Source organism: Bactrocera neohumeralis, unplaced genomic scaffold (genome assembly GCF_024586455.1).
Source record: "Bactrocera neohumeralis isolate Rockhampton unplaced genomic scaffold, APGP_CSIRO_Bneo_wtdbg2-racon-allhic-juicebox.fasta_v2 cluster10, whole genome shotgun sequence".
In the NCBI taxonomy this organism is placed as follows: domain Eukaryota; kingdom Metazoa; phylum Arthropoda; class Insecta; order Diptera; family Tephritidae; genus Bactrocera; species Bactrocera neohumeralis.
Genome location: NW_026089623.1, coordinates 17,505,934 through 17,520,403, shown reverse-complemented (window position 1 = coordinate 17,520,403; position 14,470 = coordinate 17,505,934). Strand labels below are relative to the sequence as shown.

Below are 14,470 nucleotides of genomic sequence, written 5' to 3'. Positions count from 1 at the left end.
CTGAGTTCGAACAGTTCTCCTCGGTGTTCGATGGAGACAACTGCTGTGGGTAATAGTACCCTACTGTGATTTTCGCTATGTAGCGTTTGGGTTTTTACCGCCTTTGAGCAGCATGGTGCTTCTTGGAAGTTTTCAGAATTTGTTGTTGCAACTAATCATGTTGCTCTTTTTACGTTTGCGCTGTTTGGGGGTGAGCTGGAAAAATTTGTTATATGTAACATTGAATGATGTCTTTTATGGCAGTAAACGCAATTAAATTTGCTTTCGCAATCTGTAAGCGTATGCGCATGTGACAAACAGTTGGTACATAATTTTTTCGTTCTTACGAAATTGTTTAGAACGCTAATATTAATTTTTCTGAATTTTTCGCAAGATTTAAGCTTGTGACCTCCTCTACAAAGTTCGCATGACGTTTGTTTATATTGTTCGGAAGTGAACGATTGATTCTTAAAAAAGCTTCTATTTAAATTATTGTGACTACTTGCTTGGGGTCTATTGAAGCTTCTATTGACGTCGTTTTGAAAGTTTTTAGTTCTGCCTTATTTTGTTTATCTACTTTTTTTATCTACCCTTTCTACAATTTCATATTGGGTAGTAAGAAATTCTTTCATTTGCTGCCACGTTGGGCACTTTCTTCGCGATGAGAGCGATTGCTCCGACAAAAGTAACGATTTTTCTGGTAATGCAGCTGTGCATATATTTACCAGAATGGGGTCCCAATTATCTGTGAGAATATTCTGTGTCGATAAAACGGACAAACAATTTGAAACAGTGGATTGAAGCGTTATGAATTCTTCACTGGTTTCTTTCTGAATTTTTGGCAAATTCATTAATATCGACACCTGTTTGTCGACCAATATTCTCTCGTTTTCGTAACGTGCTTTAAGTGTTTCCCAAGAAAAATTGAAATTTTCGTCATTGAGAGCAAACTGTTTAAATATTACGCCTGCTTGACCTTTGGTTTTGTATCTGAGGTGATACAATTTCTGCGCTTGAGATAATGTAAACATGTCCCGGAAGGACGGCCACTGTTCATAACCACCATGAAATATATCTGTGTCGCATACTGCCACTTTAAGGTGAATGCCTGAACTTGTTTCTTGGGCTTGTCTTTGTGGTAGCTCTACCCTCGGCTGTGGAGTAGGTGCAATTGCTCTTAATAGCTTTAGTTGATCAGAAATCATTGCTTTTGTGTCTTCGAACTGGTCTAGGCAGTGTTAATACTTGGTGTAAACCGAGGAATTAAAATTCTCTGGTAGATCTGAATCATCAGATTCTACGATTGCGTCATATGCCGCTTGGAGACGCGTCCAAAATTGTCTAATTGTCTTTTTTGATTTCTAGTACCGATTCAGAATTATCTTTATTCGGTGAAGATGAAAATCGAGTGCAGTATCGTATCAAACTGTCACTCTCAGCAATGAATTTTGTATAAGAAATATCTTTACCCCGCTTTAGTTTTGTAGCACCTTGCTTTGAGCGTGTAGCTTCTGCCGGTGTACACGGACTTTTTTCGTCTGAAATCATTTTTGGAGCTTTTAGCAACCGAGATTTCAAAATATTTTCGTGTATATGTTTGTATATGATTTGGCGAGAACTCTTTTAAGTAAATAAGAGTTATCAACGAAATTGGTATAAAGATTAAACGTATTTGATAGTGATCGCGAACTCTTTTAAGTTAATAAGAGTTTCAAAATGAAATAAGTAATTAATCACTTAAATTTGATTTAATTATTATTATTATTTTTTTTTAAATGACCGGAAATTATTTTACATTTATTATATTTCTATATATATTGTTTTATATATATTTTATGTCCAAATGTCCTATAGGGTATACCTATAGGTGGATCTTTTATTTATTATGTGCTAATGAGCGCTCGTTTTAGAGATCAATGCACTTTGTACATATGCATGTATGTACATATGTATTACGCTTTGGTTTTTTACACAATCCTGCTTGTTTTTGTTGATCAAAATCAAGGGGTATTGCGGGAAATATGCCAATGTGAACTTTGAATATATTTTATACGCAATCCTGCTTGGTTTTGTTAGCCAAAATTCAAGGGGTATCGCGGAGCATATGCCAATGTGGACTTTGAAGCAATCAGCGTATCTACATACGTGACAATACACTTTTGTACAAATTTTGTATGTTACAAAAATCCTTTTTGTTATGTGTATTTATTGTTATAATTTGTACCCAATGTCGATTGGGTATTTCTTCCAGTATATTATATATTGAATATACTTATATGCGCCCGTATATATATATGTATATATATGCGTATATACATATGTAAATATGTTCGCGGTACGTATGAACCACGAAAGAGAATTAAACGACCGTAGGTAATTTTCGTAAATTCACTTGCTAGTACCTAAGTATAAAATTTGTATAACTGCGCCGCTTATACATACATAAGTATGTATATGTGTACGCAGTGAGAAGAGGCCGCGAAAAAGAAATAGAATGATATTCTGACTTTAGAATATATGTATGTACTAAATGTATATATTTTGAAATAAATATATTTGCATATGATTTCAGTAGTAAATGAGCCAGTTATGCTCTTATATGTTTTTAGAAATATACGTGAAATATATGTACATATGTATGTATGGTATAAAATTTAATTCGCAAATACGCTGTTGTTTGTTGTTTTTTTCTTTTTTCTTTGATTGCGGTAATTACTTTAAGCAATCTTGCTTATATCGGGTGATTTTTTAAGAGCTTGATAACTTTTTAAAAAAAAATATTTCGGTTCTTTATTTGAAACGTTAGATTGGTTCATACATTTACTTTTTGAAGATATTTCATTTAAATGATTGCGTCTTAGGTGGTCCATTCGGAAAGTCCAATTTTGGGCAACTTTTTCGAGCATTTCGGCCGGAATAGCCCGAATTTCTTCGGAAATGTTGTCTTCCAAAGCTGGAATAGTTGCTGGCTTATTTCTGTAGACTTTAGACTTGACGTAGCCCCACAAAAAATAGTCTAAAGGCGTTAAATCGCATGATCTTGGTGGCCAACTTACGGGTCCATTTCTTGAGATGAATTGTTCTCCGAAGTTTTCCCTCAAAATGGCCATATAATCGCGAGCTGTGTGGCATGTAGCGCCATCTTGTTGAAACCACATGTCAACCAAGTTCAGTTCTTCCATTTTTGGCAACAAAAGTTTGTTAGCATCGAACGATGCGATCAATTCACCGTAACGTTGCGTACATCTTTGATGTAATGATTCCACCAGCGTACAAACCACAAAACAGTTTATGCATTCGCAAATAAATGAGCCTCATCGCTGAACAAAATTTGTTTATTCCGTTTTTTTGTACTTTTTCAACATTTAAATGAAATTATCTTCAAAAAGTAAATGTCATGATTAACGTTTCAAATAAAGAACCGAATTTTGCAAATTTTATTATCAAGCTCTTAAAAAATCACCCGATACTGGTTAAGTACATACATATGTATAAGGGGTCTTGATGGAAATTTCGCAAGTAAATACTGGAACTTTTATATATTTTTTCTCGGGGTAGTTTTGTGTTATAACACAACGGTATGCATTTACCGGCAATCACTAATCTGTTATATACAGTACCAAACTGCTTTGTTAGCGATTTTCGGTTTTTACCGGAAAATAAACCGAACTCCGAAAACAGTTTGGTAACGGTTTTCACTTATTTTTCGACCTGAATTTTGGTCTGTAGTGCGTTTCTGTAAGGAATCAACAATATACTCGATTATAGTGACGTCATTTCGATTCGATCCAAATTAGTCGATTGATCGAGAACGAGTGTTTCTGTAAGCATAAGTCGACAAAATATGAAACAGTGAGAAGTCTATCGAATCGGACTGACAACTTTATGTTTGAGAAACTATTATTGAGAAAAGTAAGCATTATAGAAATGTGTGCACAAATATTTAATTCTAGGTAAGTAGGTAGGAGTGCAGCCCTATCGGGCTCAATTAGCACTTGATGTGCCATTTTGAGACACTATTCGTAGAAACTCCTGTATCTGCTATTACGTTTCACCTTCTCTCTCAAACCATTTTGAGGTTTCGATGAAACTACTTATGTCCGATATGCTTTTGGTGGAAATCCATTCAAGGTTTGGTGCTTGGTGGATTCCGAGTGTTTTGTGTCGGATCTGTGCTAGAGCTGGGCATTCGCAGAGAAAGTGGAAGATTGTTTCCTTGTTCCCTGCTACTCCGCAGCCACGGCAGATGTCGTTGTAGGGCAATCCCATTTTGGACGCATGTTCCCCAAATGGCCAGTGCCCTGTTGTGGTAGCTGTTATTCTGTAAATACTTTTTCTTGACCTATTTAATAAGTCATTGGTTCTTTTCCTGTCATATGTCGGCCATAATTGTTTAGTTATGACGCATTTTGTAATGTTTTTCCACCTGTTGTTTGCAATTTGCTGAGATAGTCTATTGATCTCTCCTTTTATCGATCCTAGCGGGCTTGGTATTAGCTCCGCCATGGATTCATTGAGGAAAGCTCCTGCCTTTGCCAACTCGTCTGCTTTTTCGTTACCGAAAATGTTCCTGTAGCCGGGAACCCAGATCAAGTTTAGCTGGAGCTTGTCTTTTATTGAGCTTAGTGCTCTCTTGCAGTTGTGAACTGTACTGGAATTTGTCATGGGTGAAGACAATGCCAGGAGGGCCGCCTGGCTGTCCGTAAATATAGTTGCTTTATGTATATTCCCGTGGTTTTCTAATAGAACTTCGCAGGCTTTTTCTATGCCTAGTACTTCTGCTTGGAAGATGCTAGCCGAGTTCGGTAGACGTATAGAGAGAGATATGCCTAGATCAGCGGAGAATACCCCCGTGCCTACTCCACAGTCCATTTTGGACCCGTCGGTATAGATTGAGGTGGTATCTTCCTCTACCATTGAACCTCTTCTCCATTCTCGTCTAGATGGTATTCTCACCTGGAAGTGTCTATTGAAATCCAGCTTTGGGAGAATGTAGTCGGATTTATTAATAGTGAACTTCTTTAGAATTACACTATGTCCGTAGTTCTGCTGATTCCAACCTCCCAATTCTTTTATTCTTATCGCCGCAATAGCTGCTGTTTTGTGAATAAAAATGTCCATTGGTAGTTGATGCAGGATCACATTGAGCGCATCAGTCGGACATGACCTGATTGCACCCGTAACACCCGCACATGCTGCTCTTTGTATTCCATTTAATTTTCTAATATTGTATTGTTTGTTTAGCGCTGGCCACCATACCAGAGCTCCATATGTAAGTATAGGTCTTATGACAGCCGTATACATCCACATGATTATACTTGGTTTAAGGCCCCAATTCTTGTTGACGATTTTCTTACAAGTATAGTAGGCCATGTATGCTTTGTTTATTCTTTTTTCTATATTTATTTTCCAGGACAGTTTGGTGTCAATCTCCACCCCTAAGTATTTAGCTGTGGGGGATAGAGTGAGTGTAGTACCGTTTAGTACCGGAAGTTGAAACTGAGGTATTTTGGTTCTGCTAGTGAATAGCATCAATTCTGTTTTGTTCGGGTTAACTCCTAGACCATTGTTTTTAGCCCATAGGTTTAACCTACGAAGTGCTCTTTCCATAATCTCGCTGACTGTTGAAGGAAACATGCCTGAGACCAACAACACTATATCGTCTGCATACGCTACTGCTTTCACTCCTCCACCGTTTAGTTGGAGTAGTATTTCGTTCAGCGCTGCAACCCATAGAAGCGGAGAGAGGACCCCCCTTGAGGCGTTCCTCTACTCACATAGCTTGTTTGTGTTGCAGCGCCGTTTGAAGCTATAATTTTCCTATTCTCAAGCATCGATAGTATCCATCTGCACACAGTGTCGTCTATCCCACCATGTGCCAGAGAATTAATTATCGCATTTACTTCTATGTTGTTGAAGGCGCCCTCTATGTCTAGAAATGCAGCCATGGTGTATTGTTTGTGATGTAGTGATTTTTCAATTACACTTATCACCTTGTGAAGGGCGGTTTCGGTTGATCGGCCCTTCATGTACGCATGTTGGGACTTCGATAACTTCTCCGCCATTATTGTTCTTACGTGTAGATCTATTAGCCTTTCTAGTACCTTCAGCATAAAGGAGGTAAGGCTTATAGGTCTAAAATCCTTGGCATTCTCGTGTGTTCTTCTGCCTGGTTTTGGGAGGAACACAACTTTACTTCTTTTCCAACTTCTTGGGATGTAAGATAGTTGTATGCTTGCTTTGTATATATTTTCTAGCCTTAGAACCATTGGTTCTACCAGTTTTTGCAGCATTATGGGCATAATCCCGTCAGGACCTGCCGCTTTATATGGTGCAAAACTATTTATGGCGTATTTGATTTTTCTTTTGTCTACTATTTGGCTTCGATACTCAGCTGCGTTCAGCGGTGGTACTGGTTGAACCCTCGTTGAAGGTATTTGCTGACTCCCGGGGAAGTGCGTTGTGATAAGTACCTCCAGAGACTCTTTTGCCGAGGAGGTCCAATCACTTCCCTCCGCCCTTATGTAGGCAGTATTAATATGATCTTTGGATAGCATTTTACTCAGCCTGGCGGCTTCTGTGCAACTTTCTATCGATGTACAGAAAGATCGCCATGAGTCCTTTTTAGCTTTCCTGACTGCTTTTTTGTATTCTTTCATACTGTCTTTATATGGCTGCCAGATTTTGGTTCTAAAACTCTCATTGAAAGCCTTCCTTAGTTGTGTTCTCAAATTCTTGAGTTCACTGTTCCACCAAGGAAGAGACTTTCTCTTTTTCAAAACTGTTAGCGGAGTAGATTTATTAAAAGTTGTGGTTAGGATTTTTTCCAACTCCCCTACTTCTAAATCTAATTCCTCAGGATTTCTGATGCTCTTATTGCCTCCCTTTTCAAGGCATTTTGTTGCGATACTGGTAAATTTTCCCCAAGCCGTTCTTCTAGGTTTCCGGTAAGTGAGAGGTGCACTGTACATCTCGCGGATGCTGAAAAGTATCCAGGAGTGATCCGACATGGAAGGCTCATCGGATAACCTCCAGTTATCCACAACGAGACTGTCTGTGTCTGTTGATAGCGTAAGGTCAAGCACTTCCTCCCACCCCGGAAACCTATCCGAGCTTGGGAAAATAAAAGTTGGCTTATCGCCCGTGTTGCAAATACTTAGATTACTATTCAAAATATACTGCAAGAGTGACTCACCTCTGGTGTTTATACTGGAGCTACCCCATACGGTGTGCCTTGCGTTCGCATCACACCCTATTAGGACATCCTCCTTCCTGTTCTCCTCTACTAGTCTGGTGAGCGGGGCCGGTGGTATGTCTTCGTCATGGGCCAAGTAGGCCGAGACCAAGAAGAAGGGCTTTTCCTTCTGTTCCACCTTTACCACTGTGATATCTGCTGTGCTGTAATTAGGACAAAGAAATGCATTTATACTTTTATTGATAAGAATGCATGCCCTAGGTTTACCTCTGTTCCGTGTGTAAAACAGGTTATGGTTGCTGCTGTTTAGCCCTTTAATGGTATCTTCATTGACCCAGGGCTCCTGTACTAGGCTGATGTCGATGCCCCCCTCGTTCACGAGGGTTGTCAGATTCGCTGTAGCACTCTTCGAGTGCTGCAGGTTTATCTGCACGCATCTTATGTTATTGGGCATCTCGGGTTTCTTCGATGCCCACATTCTTTAGCAACTGGCTGGCGTCGTCGACCTCTTCCGTGTCGTCTTCGTCAGCCGCTTTGTCGCCTTGGAATATTTTTAGTCTGGCTTTGCGGATTCCGAAGCTGATTTTGTAGTCAGTCTTCTTCAGAGCCTCAATGGACTCATCACAAATGGCCGCTAGTACTGGCTTGCTTGCTTTATTCGGTTTTTCCTCCTTGATTAGCTGCCACTCATCTATACTAGGTATAGATTTGTTCTGCAGCTTAATGCACCGCAGGAGTTTTTCGCCTGGCTCCTCTAGAGGGGGTAACCAAATGCGAGCACGAGGTCTCTTCGGAATGTCCTTGGCGGGTATAAGCCTCAAATGGAGGCCTACAAAGGCGTTGCTAATTTTAGCCACACTACCCGTCAGGAAATCCAGCGAGGCCTGGTCCGCGCACTTGATGACCCTGTACCCCCTGAGGGTCTCAGAAGAGTCAAACTCCGGGTGAGGACCCGCAGGATTGTCGAGTACATAGCTTAGCACCATACTCGACAATCTGACGTCGATCTCCACCCATCTCTCCTGTATGGTGCTCGGAGAGGAGGAATTTCCATTTATAATGGCCACCTGCAGGCTATCCCTGGCTACATCGCAGAAATGCCTTGCCGTTGTTGTGCTGCTGTGTTCACCTTCACTCCGCCTCGGTTTTTTGGGCTGAGTTCCGGGTACTTCTGTGATGGAGCGATTTCTCTTCTGAGAAGTGCTCTCTCGCTTGCTCTCTTCTTGAGGTTGTGATTGCTTCCTTTTCAGGTAGCCTTCATATTCCTCTACGATAGATTTGAGGCGCTTTGTTTCGGTCTCATCAACTGGGGTACCGGCTGCCTGGTCTTTGGCTATCTTCCCTAGTATGAAGACTGCCCTCTGGTATCGGTTTTTCCTCAGCTGATTCTGGGATTTCTTGCGCTTCTTTCTGTTTTCTCCTTTAGCCGCCAGTGCACTTTGGTTGGTGCTCATGGCAGCCTTGGAGGTGGACGCTTCCACCCTTATATCAGGGGCTTTTACTGCTGTATCTACCGGTATACTTTGGTTGGTATGTCCGGTAGTACTCTTACTCGTCTCCTGGCTGGAGGCAAGTAGCTCTTCTTCTTCTTCGGATTCCGTAATAGGATTCCGATAGTTCATGTCCTTAGTCGTTGCTGTTGTCGTCAATTTGGTTGTTGTAGTTGATGTTGTTGTTGTTGCATTATTGTTTTCGTTCATGTTTGGTCCCACGAGTAATCCGGAAAGGGTTGGTCACTCGTCCGCAGAGACGGTATGCGGAGAGAAGGCTTTTAAACCTCCGACCTCGCCCGGGCATCGGATTATTAATTCTTATTAATAAATAAAAATTGATTGTGTTTCAGCTATGAGTTTATTGGTAATAACGCTCGCCATACGGCATGACAGAAGGAATATGTTGCGAATACAAAGGCGGACTTTAAGGGACTCGACAGATCCATTCAGCATTCCCGAGCCGCGTTTTCTTGAGTTATTCCGCTTCAGCAGAACTGCAGTACGGGCACTCCTTGTGGAAATCGAGCCTTTTATGGACACAGCAGTAAGAAGTACATTTATTCCAAACTCCACTAGGTTGTGTGTAGCGCTGCATTACTATGCTACAGGATCATTTCTTAGGGACGTAGGTCAGGATTTTGTTTGCCCTATTAGTAAGACCATGGTAAGCCGCATAGTGCATCAAATTTCAGAGATTTTGCTAAATCATATGGCGCAACGTTACATCATTTTTCCAACTACCTTAGAGCAGCAGAATATTGTGAAGCAACGGCAAGTGAAGTGTTATAATCTTGAAGATTAATGGTTATTTATAGCTGGCTTATATTTATGTTCACTTCCAGGTTCTTCACTGCTACTGGATTTCCTGGCATCTTAGGAGCGATTGACTGCACTCACGTCAAAATTAATAAGCCACCACTTGCAGTAGAACACTGCTACATTAATTGAAAAGGAAATTTTTAAAAAAATGTGCAATTAGTGTGCGACTTTGATTTAAATATCCTGGCGTGCCTTGCAAGATATGGGGGAAGTACGCCCGACGCCTACATATGGGAAAGCAGTACACTAAAGTCCCATATGCTGAATGAGTACACTGCAAATGGGTCCACAGGATGGTTGCGTGGAGACTCTGGATATCCGGTGCAGCCGTGGCTAATGACTCCATTCAGAAATGTAGAGAGTATTAGTCAGCAAAGCTAGAACGATTCTCACGCACGAGCTCGAAATTGTGTGGAACGCCTTAATGGAGTTTTAAAAAAATTATTTGGGTGCTTTTCCCAAGACCGTGGCCTAATGGTGAACCCCTCATTTGCAGGATCAAAAATTAATGCATGCTATACGCTACATAATATTCGAAAGAGATATAATTTTCCACTTCCTGAAGTTGATCCACTTGAAAATTCTCCTCATGGAGACAATGGTTCATTTCTTAACATTTTAAATGAATTTAAGAAACCACTCTTGTAGTTAATTCACAAACAGTGGTGTTCAGAAAAATATGAGGAACACTCCAAATGATACTGTTTGCAAATTATGTTTAACTCTTTATTTTTTGTAATATATATTATAATAACAGTCGATTGTAGTGAACATTACTGTCCTTCCGGGAATAGATTTCAATGCAACAACAATTGGAGAGCGACTATGTAACCCCGTTTGAAGCAGCTACTGCTATCGGTGTACATACGCAAAGCCTTGGCCCCAACCAATGAATATAATATTTAGAAAATATGAATATTTTGCTGTGCCTACTCCTTATGCAACAGTCGCTAGAAGAAAAGGAATATTTATGAGATTTAAAGAACGTACATATTTTATCGCAAATTGTTACCTCCCGTCATGGTTTCCAGCAGAGCTCTCAGTGTATCGTGAATTCCATTTAAAACACCCATGTGCTCCTCGTGTTGTCTCTCCAAAATCTCTTTCAGCTGCGCATGGTGATTTTCAATGAGACTGCTCGCCTCTTCCACACAGTTTTGGTTTGTGCGCTGTTTGGGTCGCTGTTTGTTTGGCACAACCTCAAGCATCTGACCCATTGCCTCCACTTCGAATATGTCCAAACTGTCCGCGTTTGCCTAGAATTCCGAACGGATCACTAAACAGCTTAGTTTTTAGTTTTGTAATAAGTATGTTACTTACATCCAACCCAATGTTGGCAGTAGCATCACCCTCATCCTCAATGGTAACATCGACCATTTCAGCAGTTGTCTGCAATATACACCAATTTTATTACCACATTTATAATCACAACTTTAAATTTTGACAGACGTTACTCACCGACAAACCAATTTCGGGAGTGAGCCCATCACCGTCCACAATGTCCCTGGAAAAAAACTCCAGAATTTCCCGGTCCATGGCATCCAACGGTTTTGGACCGTCCTGCAACGGCAGGTTTCCAGTTCGTCTGGCGAACGCTCTGGGGGCATTGTGCAGCTTCTTGACTGCCGATTTCCAGTCTATCCAACACTAAAAAAAACCAACACACATATGTAAATTGTAATCAGATCCACAAGAATATTTTAGTTTTACCTTTTTCCACTGATTAGGGGACCTCTTCGTGCTCCTTCCTCGCGTTTGGTTTCATAAATTGGCCCCTTCCAACGCTGCGGTGCTGCTGCATTAAGTGCAGTAACCGCCTCGTTTGGCCATTCGTAACACGCTCCGACGTACTTCTCTGTAAAGAAAATGCATCAAATCTTTTTTAACTATTCATATATAATATATTAACAAAAATATACTTCCATTTGCTTTAAATTCAACTAATTCCATTTTGAATTTAACGAAAAATTTTTTTGTCATCACCTCAAATGGAAGTGAGAAAACCAATCGACAAAATTTCATTCAATTTGGTTACAGAAACACATTCAATCGAGCATTCCTACTGAAATGGAATGGAACATATCAGCTGACTATCGATTGAATCGAGTAATTATTTTACAGAAACACATTGAGTGAGAGTGACGTCAAATCGAGAATTTGAGTCGAGAACATCGCTTGAAATGGGTTACAGAAACGCACTACTGAACCGTAAATTTAAGTTTTAGATTCTAAATCATACATATGTATGTGAAAGTTATATATAAAATTGAAAGGAACGATACAACTCACTTTGGTTTCCGCCAGGGGCTTTTGGGGATAATATGAGTATATGCGCCTGTGCTCTTGCCTGCGCTTGTGCTTGCACTTGTGCCTGTGCGTCTTTCTCCAATCCTTGTGTTGGTGGTGTTGGGTTTTCCTTGTTCCTCTTTTGTTTCGATTTGGTTTTTGTTTTCACCTCACTGTGAAATTTGTTTGTTGTGTCAACTTCTTCAGTTTGCGCACCACAATTTGTCACCTCACTCTGTTTTTTTTTTTTTTTTTTTGTTTCACCATACATACATGTGTATATGTATGTATTATATCTGTATTTAGTGTTTAGCACCGCACTTTTGTTCAATTTTTTCACACTTGGTTTGTGCACAGGTATTCACTTTTTTAACATATACAATATACGTACATATGTATATTAGATTTTGTATATAATTTTTATCTTTTTTTGAAGTTATACTTCTTATACGAGTTCGGAAAAGGTTGCGATAGATTCAGGTTGCGCAACCTTGCTCAATATGAATCTACGCAACCTTGTCTGCGAAGATGTTCGAGCAGCAAGCGAAGCGGTGACAATCGGCGATCGTTTGTTCGTTTCTTTCGGCACAGCTTGGCTTTTCTACCAACAACACAATGTTGCCATGCTTATGCTGTTGTTGTTGTTGTTGTTTTTGTAGAACAATGTTTCAATTTTTGGTTGGTGACATATTCAATTAAAAAATAAATTCCGTTGGGATTCGAACCTACGTACCTCCTACGTGCTCATCGTAACTTTTGAAACGCTTACCACCTAGACCACCATTGACACTTGTATTGCGTTGTCCTAGTTATGGGTTGGTTATGCATGAAAGAAATATACAATGGATCGCCGATTGTTACCTCTTTCCTTGCTGCTGCTGCGCATATGTATTAGAGCTCCCACTCCCGGAATGTTTTCGAATTCCCGGGATTTCGGGATATCGAAATTTCATTTCCCGGGATTCCCGGGAAAAACGGGAGAAAATAAAAATTGCTATTTATTGCTTATAAATTTAAAAAAATTAAATAATTTTTTTTATTTTCAATCAGTTACATAGATTCAATTAAGTATGCCCATGTTCTGGGGTTCTTCATAATAAAAAAATTATTATTTAATAATAATTATTATTTCTTATAAACTGAAAAAAATATATAATTCACTTTTTATTTCGAATCAGTTACATGAATTAAATTAAAAATATACCTATGTATTTGGTATTATATACACATATATTTTTTTGTCAAAAAACAAATAATAAAAATCACAGATCGATTTCTGTAGGAACTAATTTTAAATAGTATTTTAAAAATACAAGCGCATCCATTGTTTCATCGTTTAAACTAGATCTGATTTTAGTGCAAATGCTTCCAGACACTGAAAAACAACGCTCGCATTCGACACTAGTTGGTGGTATTGTCTTTAAAAAATTACAAGCAACCTCCAGATTGCTGCCAAGCCCGCCACCCCCAATAAGTAAATTTATTTCCTTTGGTACCGCTTCCTCTACTGATAATGAGACATCTCTTTTTAAAACGCGAGATTCTTTGACAGTTTCTTGCAACTTTCCTTTAACGTTTTTTCCTTTTCATTTTCGATTATTTTTAAATCGATATCGCGATTCTCAACAAAAACCAGTGCTGTAACTTTGATCAAACAGTGTTGTAAAGTACTAAATTTTTACTAATTGTTTTTTGGCAATGTTCATCTATTGTAAATACAACTTTGTTTATGAAAAAATAATAATTAACAGTGTTTAAAAAAAAATGACAAAAATCCCGAATATCCCGGGAAATTGATTTTAAATCCCGGGAGGAGTTTTAAGTCCGGGAACCCGGGAGCCCGGGAGTGGGAGCTCTAATATGTGTGTTTGTGTGCTTGTTCATTATTGAAGTTATACTGCTTTTTCTTTCCTTTGTCTTTCATTTCTGCGATTTCTCAACTATTTTATGTGACCTTTTGTTGAAATACCCTGCGTTGGCCGTTGAAAAATTAAGACTATACTTTGCAGGATTATTTCTGTAGTTAGTCTTCATTTACTTTTTTGGAAATCGACCTGCGATGACGAGGTATATCGTTTTATCTGACAGCGTGAGGTTTAAGAAGTTCATTTCTAATTTTGTCCTGTGGCATATTAGAAATGATATTTCTTCGAAAATCGTTCGCTTACAACGGATAAAACGACTTCTGAGTGGTGATTTTAATGAATAAATTCCTTTTGGTGGAAATGCTCTGCGTTGGCCGTTGAAAAGTTAAGACTATACTTCTCAGGATCATTCATTCCTTTCATTTCTTAAAAGAAATTAATGACCTTTAGAAATATGCATATTTGCATTATTTCGTTGTCATTTCCATATTCGTAGCAATGGAATTTCTATGGCATAAGTAAAGTAATGGCCGCCGATTGTCACCTCGTGCCGCTGTAGCAGCTTCGCCTACAAACATGTGTAAATATGTATGTATGTATACGTATGGTAGTGAATACATATCGACGCAGATTTTTGCGAGAAGCACCAGAAAATTGTGCAATTTATGATTTTTAGCTTTTGCCATCGTCGCGAAAACACGACTTGTTGGCAAAGGCATGCTCGGGGAGATAATAAATTATAATAAATTTATAAAATGTGAATTTAAGTTTTCTAGTTTTCTTTCATACAAAATGATATGCATTTCTTGGAATATCACTAAGAAGTATAACTT

At 39.2% G+C, this 14,470-nt stretch overlaps 1 protein-coding gene and 2 pseudogenes across 1 annotated transcript; 2 read left to right on the top strand and 1 right to left on the bottom strand.

Annotated features, from left to right (window-relative positions):
- The first annotated feature begins 9,199 nt into the window (after positions 1–9,199).
- LOC126765558 (putative nuclease HARBI1) lies at positions 9,200–10,134 on the top strand (annotated as a pseudogene).
- A 74-nt stretch (positions 10,135–10,208) lies between these two features.
- On the bottom strand, positions 10,209–12,789 carry LOC126765378 (uncharacterized). The gene is made up of 5 exons (XM_050483107.1): positions 11,197–12,789; positions 10,945–11,133; positions 10,807–10,875; positions 10,499–10,742; positions 10,209–10,436 (listed from the first exon to the last, which is right to left on the bottom strand). The coding sequence occupies exons 2-5, from the start codon at positions 11,020–11,022 to the stop codon at positions 10,423–10,425; spliced, it is 405 nt and encodes a 134-aa protein (XP_050339064.1). The 5' UTR covers positions 11,023–11,133; positions 11,197–12,789; the 3' UTR covers positions 10,209–10,422.
- Positions 12,790–13,764: 975 nt separating this feature from the next.
- Positions 13,765–13,966, top strand: LOC126765616 (small nucleolar RNA U3; annotated as a pseudogene).
- Positions 13,967–14,470: the final 504 nt, after the last annotated feature.